The sequence below is a fragment of the Gallus gallus genome, chromosome 3 (assembly GCF_016699485.2).
Source record: "Gallus gallus isolate bGalGal1 chromosome 3, bGalGal1.mat.broiler.GRCg7b, whole genome shotgun sequence".
In the NCBI taxonomy this organism is placed as follows: Eukaryota; Metazoa; Chordata; class Aves; order Galliformes; family Phasianidae; genus Gallus; species Gallus gallus.
Window position 1 is genome coordinate 96,851,232 of NC_052534.1, and position 14,997 is coordinate 96,866,228.

At 44.1% G+C, this 14,997-nt stretch overlaps 1 protein-coding gene across 3 annotated transcripts; it reads left to right on the forward strand.

Annotated features, from left to right (window-relative positions):
* Positions 1 to 735: 735 nt before the first annotated feature.
* On the forward strand, positions 736 to 10,288 carry PQLC3 (PQ loop repeat containing 3). 3 transcript variants are annotated; one of them, XM_025149413.3, is made up of 7 exons: positions 736 to 896; positions 2,822 to 2,904; positions 3,380 to 3,449; positions 4,073 to 4,130; positions 5,347 to 5,467; positions 6,523 to 6,638; positions 8,291 to 10,288. In XM_025149413.3, exons 1-6 carry the CDS (start codon positions 754 to 756, stop codon positions 6,615 to 6,617), a joined length of 570 nt encoding a protein of 189 aa, XP_025005181.2. In that variant the 5' UTR covers positions 736 to 753; the 3' UTR covers positions 6,618 to 6,638; positions 8,291 to 10,288. The 3 variants fall into 3 exon arrangements, with proteins under 3 accessions (XP_025005181.2, XP_419953.3, XP_040554447.1); XM_419953.6 differs by having other exon boundaries at positions 6,597 to 6,638; XM_040698513.2 differs by lacking the exon at positions 5,347 to 5,467 and having other exon boundaries at positions 6,597 to 6,638.
* The last annotated feature ends 4,709 nt before the right edge of the window (positions 10,289 to 14,997 follow it).

Genomic DNA, 14,997 nt, shown 5'->3' on the forward strand with positions numbered 1-14,997 from the left:
GATGATTGGAGGGCTGGAGCACCTCTCCTATGGAGAAAGGTTGAGGGAACTGGGCTTGTTTAGCCTGGAGAAGAGAAGGCTCCGGGGACATCTCATTGCGGCCTTCCCGTACTTGAAGGGAGCGTATAAACAGGAGGGGGAATGGCTGTTTATGAGGGCAGACAGTGATAGGACAAGGGGGAATGGTCTTAAACTGAGACAGGGGAGGTTTAGGTTGGATATTAGGAGGAAGTTTTTCACACAGAGTGGTGACACACTGGAACAGGTTGCCCAAAGAGGTTGTGGATGCCCCACAATGATCATCCAGTTTCAAGCCCCCTGCCCTGGCAGGGTCACCAACCACTAGACCAGATTGCCCAGAGCCACATCCAGCCTGGCCTTGAATGCCTCCAGGGCTGGGGCATCCACAGCCTCCTTCCAGTCATGGAACTTCTTTTATTCTAACCTGGAGATTAGAAGACCGATTAGCTAGGAGTTGCCTGCCTCAATCAACATTTGCAGTCCTATTTGAGGTGCAGCAATGTTAAATCTCTGTCTGTCGGCTGCGAGACATGCGATTTGCCTCAAGAGATTGAAACGTGATGAATTTATTCACTTGAACTGCAATTTAAAGTCGTTCCGCATTCTCCTCCAACAGAGACCAACGCAGCCACGAGCGCTCCACGGAGGCCGGGCCGAGTGGGGCTGGGCCTTGCAGGCTCCCGCCCCGCCCCTCCGCGCCACACTGCCTTCCCCGGTGCGCGTCGGGGCGTCATGGCGGCGGTCCTGCTGGATCTGGCGCACTGGAGCACTTGGGCGGTGTGTGCCGTCATCAAGCTGCCGCAGCTGGCGGCTGTGCTGGCGGCAGGGTCGGCGCGGGGGCTCAGCCTGGGCAGCCTCGTGCTGGAGCTGGCGGGGTAAGGCGGCGTGCCGGGCTCTGGGAGCGACAGCACAAGGGGGAAGTGCTTTAAGCTACCAGAGGGGAGATTTGGGTTAGCTGCTGGGGGGAAATGCTTTGCACAGAGGGCTGTGAGGCCCTGGCACAGCTGCCCAGAGAGCTGTGGGTGCTCCATCCGTGCAAGTGCACAAGGCCAGGTTGAGTGGGCCCTGGGCAGCCTGAGATGCTGGGGGGCAGCCAGCCCATGGCAGGGGTTGGTTAGGTGGGCTGTGAGGTCCCTTCCAACCCAACCATCCTGTGGTACCTGGGTTCTCTGTGGTGCGTGTGCTGGTTGTGCAGGTACCTGTACCAGTCAGGCAGGATTCTCTCACCCATGCAGACAGAACATAATCAGTGCTTCGGAAGATTACAGGCTTTTTCAAACTGTGTTGAGGATGAAACTATTCTGAAGGGGTTTCAGTCATGTTCTTTTGAAAGATTTACTGGGACTGTTTGTTTATTTAGTAGCACTCTTCATCCTGCAACCTGTAGAGGGTCCAGCCATGGAGAGCTTTCTTTCTGCAGGTTCTGGGATGGTTCTGTGGAGCCAGAATGCAGTGACTGGACCGAGAAGCAATGTGAAGAATGATGATGGTGGAAAGGATGTATCTGAGTTTACAACAAATAAGAGTTAGAGGAAGTTCTTGACAGAAATTAGCTGTTTTAATCCTGAATATTGCAAAAGCCCGTTAGCTGCCTTCCTCTAAACGGGAGCTACAGGAAAGAATGGGACAGACTCTTTAGCAGGATCTGTGGTGATAGAATAAGGAGAAATGGCTTCAAGCTCAGAGAGGGTAGATTTAGGTTACACGTAAAGAAAAAGTCTTCTGCAGTGAGGGTGGTGAGGCACTAGAACAGTTTGCCTAGAGATGTGGTTGATGCCCCATCCTTGGAGACTTTCAAGGCGAGGCTGGATCAGGCCCTGGGCAACCTGATCTAGCTGTGGTGTTGTGGTGTTCATTGCAGAGGAGTTGGACTAGATGGCTCTCAGAGATCTCTTCCAACTCTAAGGATTCTATGATTCCACAAGGCAGGAAATTCTTTACGCATTCTTTGTATGCTGCAAACCACCATTTTTTCTCCACCAGTCTTTCTCTGCAGACTCTACGGCTTGGAAATTTCTGTCAGACTCTGTGGTGTTGCATGATGATTGAAGGAAGTAAGGAACCTGTGATTACAGCATCTTTTTAGATATTGTGTTGTGGAGCAGCAGGAAGATTTGCCATTGCTTGGTGCACTGAAGAGCAGGCTCTCAGTCTGACTATTTAGCTACGTGGGGCAATCTTATACCGGTGTAGTCTGGATGGCTTGGAAGGCATTTCTTATTCCTGTAAGATGTGTTTAATTTATAGATGGAACTACAGACAAATAAATCAGAGTCATCACAGAGATGCCAGGATAATTGGAAAGAGAAGATAGCTTCAAGGTCTAAAAGCCCGTATTTTTTTCTCACTAGCTGCAATTAATGAAGTTATGCCTTTCAGACTGTGACACAGAAGTGTGTCAAGAAGCTCTCTGCATATTACTCTACTTGTGGATAACAACAATAGGCTATGGAATAATCAGGCTTGCACTTGGTGTGCTTATCTGTTTGGTCAGTTTGACAACAGGGACTATGCCTATCCATTTGGTTGAGGATGTGGATCAATTAGGTTGTGGACACCCCATTCCTGGAGGCATTCAAGGCCAGGCTGGATGTGGCTCTGGGCAGCCTGGTCTGGTGGTTGGCGACCCTGCACATAGCAGGGGGGTTGAAACTGGATGATCATTGTGGTCCTTTTCAACCCAGGCCATTCTATGATTTGGCACAACCAAAAGATAATTAAAAATAATAAAAAAAACAAGTTGTGAAGAAGCTGTTGTGTCCCCTTGTGCAGTCATGCTGTTTTATGTCTTTCTGTCCAGCTTCGTTGTGTTTCTGAGGTACCAGATTTATTATGATTACCCTCTGCAGACATACCTGGAATATCCCATCATCATCGCACAAGGTAATCTTTTTGAAGCAGGGGTTTGGAAATGAGACAGGGCTCCCCCAGAAGGCCAAGGTTTTGCGTGGTGGTAGAATACTCCACTGCAGTGACATGAATCCATTGACCAGTTCTAGCTGGAGTTGGGAGGAAATGGGAATGAATATCTCAAGTATAGTTGAATTCTTGTATGTTTGATGAAAATAGATGGTCAGTTAGAGGAGAGTAATCTGATTAATAGACACGCAGTGGAGTTGCAGTGTAAGCTTATCCTTTATTTGATTACTCCATATTGGAGAGGAACCTTATAAAATCTCCAGACTCTGAGAAAAGCTTCCTTTTGGAGCTTGCAGTGTTTTGGATGTTGATTGAATTTGAGAGAGAAACCTGTAAGAAACCAGGCCATAGACACAGTGCCCAATGGAGCTCCTTTTCTAGAATTGCATTTGGACCCTTTCTTTCCCTTGGCTGACAAGCAATCTTTTATTTATTTCAGATGTCATTCTCCTTTTGCTTATTCTACATTTCAACGGAAACATGAAACAAGCTTTGCTTTATGCAGTCATGTATCCTTTGCAATCCAGCTTTTTTGGTTTATGTTGCTTGTTTGGTAGTTCTTTGCATAGCAGTGTCATCATCTGTTTTGTGTTCATACTTGTTTTGCAACTCATGTTCAGCCAGCCATCTCTCAACACGCATTCCACATTCACATGTTATTTCTTGGGCTGCAGTAACATCTCTCTGTGAAGGCAGCTGTGCATGTAGCTAAGGCCCACGGCTGATAAGGAGTATGACTTGTTCTTAATTTACATCTTTGCTGGAGATGCAGGGTGCAAACGGTGAACCTTCTTTGATTCCCATCCATGTTGACTGTACTTGTTCTGAGGAGGACGGTAGTGTTTGTTTTTAAATAATACACAAGATTTGGGCTTAAGTCTCATCTTGTGCAGAAGTATCAGTAGAAGAATCAGAAGTATCAGAAGTATCAGAAGAAGGTCTTCAGAAGCCCAGGCACTCTTCAACCAAAGACTGCAATACAGGAGCACTTAGTGCTTCAACTAGCATTCCTTATGTTTTATCCAGACTGTATAATCTTATAAAACTTATTTCCAGATGCTAAATCTAATTCCCTAGAGAGAGCTTTGGTATCCTTGAACATTCAGTGCTATGAAACTTAACGTGCTGTAAGGTTCTGGGGGGGCTGGTACATGCTAACACTGCGGAGGTGGATCATAGACCTAGCCATGGTAAGTGCTGCATGATTATTTGAACTTATGTCCACATAGGAAATCATCTTTTTCTGGAGATCTTTATCACTGAAATCTCTACTTACATCTGTTCTTGGAAGAATTGATCATTTAGTTTCACTTTCAGAACAACCAGCTTTCAAATACAGCTGTTTCTTTCACTTCTGTGAGTGGCTTGAAAACATAACACTTAAAATGCAGACTGTAGGAAAGGAATTATGTTCTGAGGTAGACTTATGCTAACTGTGGTGGGATGAGTGTTAGATCTGCTAGTGTGACCTTGTCACTGAATCACATTAAGCAAGGAAGGTTGAATGGAGCTGGTCTCTTCAGTCCCAATGGCGTCATCCCCATTAGTAGATCTTTAATGCAAGAAGGAAAGAACAGAGCATCAGGCAAAGCTTTTGTAGTGTGGTGTTATGTATTTCACAATATATTCTTTTTATTTAGTCCTAGAGTTTTTAAAGGGAAGTTGTCATTGTAGGTTAATGATGGTCTTTGACCTTTCTTATAGGAGCAGAGAAAGTTGAGTTGATTCCAGATGAACTGGAATCGCTGATGTAAAAGATACTGCAGATAGGGATGAAAGCTTCCATGCCCAGTAGCAGTGCTTACTTGCAAGGGAAATCCAAGCAAGGCCCAAGGGTTCACAGGGAGGGTCTTTGCAAAACCCTCCTTAGGAAGACAGCAGGATGAATAGTCCTTTCCCTTCATTACTTTTCTCCCAGCATTTGGATTCAGTTTCCACACATTCTTCTCAGTTTTCTCATTCTTTTATGGTTTTGTTTGCCAGACATAATGGTAACAGATGGTATGAATCAACCTTGCTGTTTAGACTTGATCAGTCTCATTTTAGCTAACATCCATAAACAGTTTTATGGAGGAGGTTGAGGAGCTTTTTTATTTCTCCACCTCCTATTATATCGGCCTCTGCCAACTATTTGCCAGCAGCAATAGCAGTTGTGCTCCCTGAACTTCTTCCTGAGCTCTACCTTAGAAATCAGTGCCTTGTTTCTGACAACTTTAATTCTGTGCTTCGTGGTTCCTTGCTAAGGAGGTATAATGCAAATTACTGGGAAAGCATGTACTTTTTTCTCTTCTAAGTGAAAAATCTGCTCTTCTTGTTAGTAAGGTACGTGCTAACAGCCGTACGCTAAACACTTGGCTAACATCACAGCAGCAGCAGAGCTTCCTTCTCTTTCTCTGTGCTTTACAGAACTTGTGCACACTGATCAGTGCAGCGAGTAAGCTCGCTCAGCTGCGGTGCCTGTGGCAGACCAAAGATTCCGGACAAGTGAGCGCCTTGACCTGGAGCATGTCTGCGTACACCTGTGCAAGTAAGCCATGGAGGGCACATCATTTAAAGCCATATCTGCTCCTAATCCCATCAGTAGGTCTTTGGTCAACCACAGTGGATAAAAATCTTGCCTCATGCAGTTTTACTTAGTGCTGCCTGCTGAGGCACAGATACCACACGGGCAGTCAAGTGTCATCGCTGACAGCAGCTCGGTCACCGTGCCACTTTGATTTAGGAAACGTGCAAGAATAACTAATGGAACCTGATGCAGATGAAGTGATTGAAGGGAGTGCCTTTATAAGGAAAAGATTTCAGTGTTCTGGCACGTAGTAATTGATCAGCAGTGACCCAGCATGAAAAGGTGCTGTGCTTTGCTGTTACGTAGACAAAGAGTGCTGATTCTGAAAAGCCTTTTACAAATACTTGCTTTAATGCTGAATACCTTTAACTCCATGTCTAAATGTAAATGCTTCTTTCAATAAAGAAGAACTAAAAATGTATCGAGGACACTGAGTGGCCACCATAAACAGTTCTACAGCTGTTTATCAGAGGTGCCCTCACAAAACTTATATATCCGAACTATAAAACTTACTGCCCCAGGATCTGTTTCCCTGGGAAACCAGGGTTTTTAAGTCAGTCAGTAGAAGCTGTGGTCTGTCAGCTGAGCAGTGGCAGTAGTCTTTATAAATGGTTGTAGCCGCCTGCAAATGCAAAGTATTTGATGTTTAGATTTGTCGTGGGAAGGGAAGCTTAATTGCTCGTATTTGCAAAGACCTGAAAGCATGCATATGAGCGCTTACAATGGCTTAGTCATGCTAACAAGACTGTGGGTGTAACCCACTATCAGCTGCGGCAGGAGGGGACGAACTGCAGGAGAAGCAGTGACCTCTGACTGCCTCCAGTTCAGGGAAATAGAGAGATTCAGAATTTTTATACCACAATCAGTGACTTTCCAATTAAAGCAAGGCCTGTAGTGCAACACCATTCAGCTCTGAGAGCGTGATCGCTGAGGTTAAAACAGTGAGGAGTGGATGCATTAAAAGTGGAAGTGTTTATACAGTGTATATTCTCATGCCAGAATATCCTCTGTTGCAGAACACAGACTTCAGCAGTGTTTGGAAGTTGTGTGTTCTATCTCGTCCACTAATAACAATCCCTTCATTTTACAGCAAGAATATTTACAACTGTAATGACTACAAATGATCTGATAGGTGAGTATGGGAATGGCTTACCTTTCTAAGGAACAGCTGCCTTGGTAGATTTTAACTGCATCACAAATGCTGAAAATATATAATTTGCATCTAATTAAATTATGAAGAAAATTTAACGGCCTCTTTCTGCCCCGTGAAAAAGGGTGATGCTGACAAAACTGAAAGATCTAAAGAGTACAGCACATATTATCAATACGTGGTTCAAAATCAAGAACTGGTGGGTGTAAGAACAGCAACAAAATCACGTGGTACTTTATGTGTTGAATCTTTGTTCCAATTCAGAGCTAATGCTCCAGCAGAAACAAGAGTTGAGTGGATTTTTGAAGCAGCCCTCTGCAGCACAGGAAGGCTTCAGTTTTACAAGCAGTTAATGTGGTTCTTCCACTGGAAAAGGAAATGCCCTTTTCAGTTCCTTATTCCTTCCCCACTCTGCTTGCTTACTGCCTGGGTAGGAGTTGGTGGGGCCATGCAGTTTGCAGAATCACCAGAAAAATGGCCAAATGCACATGCAGAAGTATAACCAAGGTCAGCTGTTGAGCTCAGCTTACCCACAGCTGCTTAGAATCCAGAGAGGTATGCTGGGGGGAGAAGGGAAGGGAGAAAAGCGCTGTCTTTTCTTGGAAGTGCCATCAAACTGGATCCCTCTGGTTAAGGCTATGTTTTAAAATACAGCACAGTGGGCTTGGGAATGTGAAAGAGATGGCAGCAAACATTGACACTGTGCAGTCGTAACGGCAAGTGATTCGAGTTCATGTCTAGCACTTAAATAGGTTGGGATGTTTATCCTGATCCATACGTGCTCAGGGAACTCTTCAGGAGTACTTCTGAACCAAAGCTTCACGTGCCTGTGAATGGGCCTCAGGTGGAGACACTGTGCTCATTTTGATTAAAAAAAAAAAATGGGGAAATTTAATCATGATTCTGAAGAACAGAGCCTTTTCCTGAGTTGTTGGATTTCCTGTCATTAAATATGACAGATGCATTTCCCTGTATTCCCAAAGTCTTAGCCTAACAGAGGGACAGGGAGATGATTGCCCCTCTGTACTCTGCCCTTGTACTGGTACTGTGCCCAGGTCTGGGGCCCCCAATATGAGAAAGACAGAGAGCTGTTGAAGAAGGTCCAGAGGAGGGCCTTGAAGATGATCAGAGGGCTGGAGCTCCTCCCTTACAAAGACAGGCTGAGGGAGCTGGGCTTGTTCAGCCTGGAGAAGAGAAGGCTGCAGGGTGACCTCATTGCAGCCTTCCAGTACCTAAAGGGAGCCTACAAACAATGGGACTCAATTCTTTAAAAGGGTAAATAACAGCAGGACAAGGAGAAATGGTTTTAAGTTGAAGGAGGGGAGATTTAGGTTGGATATTGGGGAAATTTTTTACTTGAGAGTAGTGAGGTGCTGGAACGGGCTGCCCAGAGAGCTTGTGGATGCCCCATTGCTGGAGGTGTTCAAGGCCAGGTTGGTTGGGGCCCTGGGCAGCCTGGTCTACTATTAAATGCAGAGGTTGGCGCCCCTCTTGAAATGAATAGGCTGAAAGGAAAGCAGCAGTTTGTGCACCAGGACAGGTTCACAAAAAAAAACACATCTGCTGAAAGTGACCACAGATGATTTTTTTTTGAATGATGCTTAAAGAGAGTTGTTTGTTTTTTTCCTTTGTAGTTCTCATCCGTTTCATAACCATGCTCATTCTCAATATTTGGGTCACGGCCACAATCCTGCGCTACAGGAGAACTAAAAAGACCAATTAGAAGATGCTCGGCAGCATACAACGTGAAAAGAAAATAAGGGAAAAGGAAACTGATATGGTTAAACAGCAGAAAAAAGCTGAGGAAAGGTTGAAAGGGGAGATTTAAACTGGATTCAAGGGAAATGGTGTTTTACCATCAGGGTGGTGAGGCACTGGCACAGGTTGCCCAGAGAGGTGGTGGCTGCCCCATCCCTGGAGACACCCAAGGTCAGGCTGGATGGGGCTCTGAGCACCTGATGGAGCTGTGGGTGTCCCTGTTCAGTGCAGGGAGTGGGACCAGATGGCTTTCAAGGCTTCCTTCCAACTCAGACAATTCTGATTCTATGAGACGTTCTCTCTTAAACCTAGTATTTATCCCTAGACATATTTAGTGCAGTTCTGCTTATTTTCACGTAGAAATAATTCTGATAAGATACTTAATTTAGGCAACACACTTTCACTGGTTATCTGAGCCAAGTTTCCCTGATGCCACTTTTTCTCTGGATTCTTTTTTAGTAAATGAACAACGTGTTTGTATTTAGATATGTATATGTTCTCATATCGCTTCAGTACTTTCTGGTTGCATATTAGCAATTATTTTCTTCACTTATACAAGAGAACTTTGTGGCAGCATATCTGCTGTTCTGTCTACATCTGCTGCCAGTTTGAAAACAGCAGGTGCTTCTTTTTCTTGCAAGCAACTCCAAATAGTTAGACATTAATATCTGTATTTTAGCATAGGGAAAATCTGAGCAAAGGCCCAATTCAGAATGTATTTCTAAATGAGTTTCACAAAGTCAGGGATCCAGCTGAGATTGCAGCACTGCACGCAGCACTTGAGCAGTACATTCACACAGCTGATACAGAATATCTGTAGTTACTTCCATATAAACAGTTGTTACGATGGTAAGAACAAAAACAACCATATGTTCTTCTTTTTCATCCTGAGCTCTCCATCACTGAACATACTGTTTTGGGAACAGCAGTAACTGGAAGGTACAGAGATTAATGAGACTTTGGCTGAGAATTAATTCTGTTCCAAGAGAGGCTCCTGCAGTGATGCTCAGTCTCCATATGCAGTCTGTACTGACTGTGGCCCATCTATGCACTGTGATGCATTGAAGCAAACCCGTCTCCAGTGGTTATCAGGTTTTGATGATACCACAATATGCTTTATTACTTTTTAACCTGTCCTGAAGAATTTAAAGACTGAAGTTGAATTTTGACTTCGGAGATCCCAACCGGTTTTAGTAGGTATATTTAAAAAGGGAAAAGGTTGTTCTTGAAAACTTTTAGCAGGGGATTTTACTTTTGGAAGTCGTACTTTTCCAACCCCAAGTTAGAGCAGGAACCATAGAGAAATACAATAACCACAGATTTCTCAATGCATTCTCCAAAATGAGCTTTTTGAATAGAGTTCTTACACCATTACTGCTAATCAGCGTGCTAAAAACAAGGAGCTCGGGATCCTGGCAGGCTTGGGAAGACTACGGGAAGACTCATTGACTGCATTTGAGTCAGGTTTTCCTTGCAACATGCTAAATCGCTGGGATGTCACAGAGCAGCAGGATCTGCAAAAGCAATCGTTCTGCCAGCAGCCGCTCAGCAAGCAGAGACCTTCACTGCCTGAAACAAAGCTGCTTTGTCAGCTCTGATTCTGCGGAGGGAAGCAGTGGAAAGAGGTATGTCTGAGGACATATATGATTTTGTGTATCTCACGTTATTGAGAGAAAATTAAAACGTGAGGCTTTTTTACTGCTTCAGTAAAGTGTGTGAATGCTCAGAAGTTTCTCTGTTGGTTGAGAGAGTAATTGTAAATATTCTGCTACTGATTTTACTGAAGCTATCTGAAATGTCTAAGTAATTTGGTGGCAGGTGGCATGTAATGCATTTTCCAGGTCATATTAATAAATGCTATTCTTCATGATTGATTAATGTCATTCTTCTAGTGAATTCTCATTGCATTCAGTGTTTTTATTCTGTGTCCTTTTATGAAAAGAGAATAAAATGTTCATTACAGGTCACAGATGGGCAGCCTTCACCTTAGCGTTCAAAGCATCAGGCTGTACATCAGTCAAGCTGTACAATGCAGAGAGGTCCAGCACTTTAGAGGAACAAAACACACATCTCTTATCTGTTTTTTAATCCATTTTAATAGAGAAAGCTTTGTTTAGAGTCAGAACCCTGCCGTTGGTGTCTTTCAACCTCCTGAGTGACGCTGTAGGAAAACTGAGCCCACTTTTGGTTTGATCATCAGCACTTCACGTTTCTCCATCATAAAACGTTGGAAATGCATTTAAGATAAGTTCTTCAAAAGCTACTTGATGTTTGGAGGGTAAATCTTCCTGGAAACTTGTGGGAAACAAAAGGAAAGAAGCAGTTGGGTAAATGACGAGCTCAAGTAGAGTAATTCTATGGACTTGGAAAGCTGGACTATGAGTTCTCGCTCAAGCTGTGTGGGATATGGAACAAACCAGAAGGTAGTAGTAGTAGTATGTATTTTTCTGTCTCTCTGTTTTTTGGATTTTGTTGCTTTTTTTACTTTGCTCCCAGAGATTAATTTCATTTCTTTTTGTAAAGTAGAAAAGTGTGGTCAAGCCCTGGGCAAGCCCCATACAAGCATAGATCCTGCGGTCTTCTATCTGTAAACCATAATCTTCTCCAGTAGCCGGATTAAAGGTAATAGCTTCAGACAAAAAGAGACAGGGAGGATAAATCTTGTTAAACTTGTCACTCAGTGGTTATTGGGGTGGGTGCAAGCAAGTTGTTCACTGCACAGTGCAGCAGCTGGCCCAAAGCAAACAGGGAAGGCAGCTCAGATCTGTTTATTGTTTGAAAGTAAGCAACTTTTATCTGCAGGGGTGAAGGTAATACTTCTCCACGTGCAGATCCTGTTGAAGTGCTGAATCACCCACCCGGCATCTGCTCGCATCAGGTGACAACACAGTCCCAAGGTAGAATAGTTTTTCCTGGCTTGGAAAGTGTGGGACCGGGGCTTTCAAGAAGTGTGAGTTTTCTTGCCCACAGCAATACTAAATTTGAATCTAGTACATGCCAATGAAATTTGAGTGTAACCCCAAGTCTCTCCAGCTGTGACTTTACGAACTATGATTCTGTGCTTAAGTGCTTATGTACTTAAGGTTAAGCTACAACATGCATTCAGCAACAAAGCTCTCTTTAGCAGTATGACACAGGAGACATTTATCAAGGGACTCGCTGCCCAAAAGCAGAACGTGACTGCAGAGAACAGGTTGCAGTTCTAAAAGAAGGGATGTATCAACAGTGAGTGGAAGATGGGTATGGTTACTCTTCCCAAAAGCCTGTTTCTGAACTGTCATCAGTGATCGCACACGCAAACCCATGACTTCCCCTCCATAAGACTTAGCTTTCTGCATGGAGTAAGACCACACAGGCACAGATGTCTCTTTGCATTGCATTAATCCAGCAGGAGATTTTATGGCTTCGAGCACTCAGCTCCCTGGCCTGGAACCTTTTGTGCTGGCTTATGTGTGTGCATAGCTGCTTCTCAACCTGGTCCTGCCAATGCAATCCAATAAAATGGGAGAAAGGAGCGGGCTGGCGGACTCGCTGGAGTTGAGAAGCAGCTCTGCTCATTGGAGACAGTCATCAGCAGTGAGCCGTGCCTTTTCAATAAGTTACTTCCCTGCTGATGTTTCCAGGCTGAATTATTCCATTCTATATCCACAGATATAGAATCTGTATCTATATACTTTGTTGATAATCACTGATTACTGAGATTTGTAATTATCTGTGTTGCAGAACATGAAATGCTACCAATGGTCCAACAGTCTCTCAGTGTGCCATGCAAGAAAGCTGATTGTTTTGGTTTCTGGGGGGTGGGAGGGAACAAAACAAAACAAAACAAAAACAGCTTAGAATCAAATGCTATTAAATTCTTGATTTTGGTCAGAATTTAATTTAATTTGCTTGATTTTGAGCGTGAGTTGTCAGAGGTAATGGCTGCTGGTGTCAGATAGGTTGCCAAGAGCCATGACAAACAGTACCCTGAGAACCTGCCAGTTCACTACTTGCTGGATGCTACTGCTGAGACCTAGCAGTGACAGAGCTGAGCCCTGACAGAGCTCAGCCCTTGCTGCCTGATGGCAGACAGACACCTCCATGACATCAACCAGTCCGTCCTCCATTGGTAGTGGTTTGGGACAAGAACCCCTTCTTGGAAAAGATCCAAACTTTGGATTGGAGGTAAAATACAAATGTAATGATCCCACGTAATACTCTTGATGAAGTTTAAGGGGATATCCTAAGTACAATTTAAACATTTGTCATAATTTCGTTCACGTCCTGTTTTTCTGTTGTTGTTGGGGCTGGAATTCATCCAGCTCAGCAGAGCTACCTGAAACTGTGAGTAGACTAAACAAGTGCTTCCTTATATTATGTGGTATTATTTATTCACGGGAAGAGCACTTGAACAGGGCTGAAATCTTGTTTTATCTGTCAAGCATTCTGGAAACAAAAGGACAGAACCTGCACTAGTCTCAGCATGGCAAGAAGAGCCAGCTAATGATTAAAATTGAATAGTAACATGGCTCCATGCTAAAAAAAAAACAGTTTACTTACCAGCTTGTTGTAACTGGAAGTCTTCAGTGTTCATGTCCTCTTTGGGATGTAGACTATTTCTGCTTTTGGAAGCTTCAGTCAGCAGTACCAAAGTGCTGACCTGTCTCACACCATACCAGAGGTGTAGATGGAAGAGCACGCTTTCTATGCCTCAGTGCCCTGTTATGTAAATCACACGCTCAGGACTCTATTGAAGCATAAACTGAGCTTGTGCAAAGCATGTTTTTATGTTACCCACTTACTGTAAAATTCTTTCACCTTTGAGTGACTAAGTACAGATTCCACCAAGCTGTGAGAAGGCATTTCTACATCGTTCCTCCCAGCAACCTAAAAAATGCCACAGGGACACACAGTTGCTGCTCTCTGCCCTTTCTTTTCAGGGTGAAGATGTGTCCTTCCAGAGTTCTTCAGGTATGCAGGATTACATACACTTGAGACTTCATACTTTTGCTCCCTCGTGCAGCAGTTCGTTCACCGTGTCTTTCATTTTGAAAGATCACTTAAATCTATCATAGTTCCTTTAAGACCAATGGAGCAAGAGCAGTACTGATCAAATCTAGCAGCATGCTTGCAATAGCAAGTATCAGGAAGTAATATGACTTTCTTACCCTTATAAAACACTACTTCCTGCCTACAAAGGGGTAAAGATTCTAAACCCCCAACTTTGTAGCAAGGCCTAATCCCCCACAGGCATCTTAGAGCTACAGTTTGTGGTGAGCTCTCTCATTCATTGCAGTAGTTCTGGAACAAACCACACCAGCAGCGTTCAGACTGTTCTTTTCTGCCACATACACCTCAGTAGGCTCATCTCATTTCTTAGGTGAGCATGTCTGGGTATATCACCTGCTTTACAGGTAACTTTAACGAAGAGCATGAGTTAGTTTCAGAACTGCACTGTCAACATCTTTTAAAGAGATTCAAATGAAAACTCCTTCCCACTCTTGTGAGAGATACTTCAAAGCAGTATGCAAACCCCCGTGGTCCACGAGACACTGATAACATTACTGATTATTTTACAAATGCTCACACTGCTAATGAACATCCAGAACTTCCTGAGAAACTAAACACAGAAAGCACACTGTGTCCAGCAGAAAGTTTGCTGGCCATGGTGACCCAAGAGAGCCGCTGAGTGCCTGCCAAACATCCAGCATCTTCAAGAGGTGGTAAGAGATCCAGACACGTGCAGTGAAACATCAGTGACGTTTTACATTTGCCGATTGCCAAAGTACTTCAGCTTCTGCGTTTCCAAATCCTTGGAAGAACTATGGTCTACATCATGTTTTAGATACAACATCAGCCACGCTAAGAAGCGCAGGAAGTACTGAGTTCTGTTCCATGCATGCTTGGTGCTCAATCTGGCATGGCTGTGAGGGGCTGAGCTTCGGCGGGAGCCACTGGAACTATGGAAGTGCAGCACACAATCAGGACAGATGTTGAAATTTACTTTCAGGAAGGTCTTTGTGACAGCTGACACACACTGCTCAGATGGGGTCTTCCTGTCCAGCTTCTGCGCTGATGAGCTCCTGGACGGAAACCAAACAGCAACTTCTCTGTGCATGTCCTGCGCTGCTGGCTCCCACTTTGACCCCTGATTTTTCCAGAAGGTTAATGTGCAGCTTGGCTGTATACTTGGCTGTATCTGTATACTCTTGTGAAACAGGACTTGCAATAAGATAATTTTTATAGATAAAATCAGCCAGGCCATAAAAACGTCCTGTTTGCTGCAACAGCCCTGTTACAAAAATAAACCGTGTGAAACATCCAGTCCCTGATATTCTTCTCTCTCCCAAGTTTTAAATGGTTCCTACCAGACAATAGGAAGACACTGCAGCCTCCAGGAGCTAATATTAACAGAGTCCTTTCAGTCCACAGATCAGCAAATGGAAGCTCTTTCATGTGAGAGGGACAGAAGAACTGCTCTGGCTTTTCTGTCCTGGGTACAAAACAAATGCTGTTCACATCATACCGTTGGCCAAATGACCTCCACGTTACAGCTCAACATTGCCCACATGGTTCCTTTCTTTTGGGACACAACTGCATG

Excerpts from the sequence above, each read along its gene's own strand:
- PQLC3 (XM_419953.6), top strand. The coding sequence starts at position 754 with ATGGCGGCGGTCCTGCTGGATCTGGCGCACTGGAGCACTTGGGCGGTG. Across the intron at positions 897-2,821 it reads CTCGTGCTGGAGCTGGCGGG|CTTCGTTGTGTTTCTGAGGT; the intron begins GTAAGGCGGCGT and ends CTTTCTGTCCAG. Across the intron at positions 2,905-3,379 it reads TCCCATCATCATCGCACAAG|ATGTCATTCTCCTTTTGCTT; the intron begins GTAATCTTTTTG and ends TATTTATTTCAG.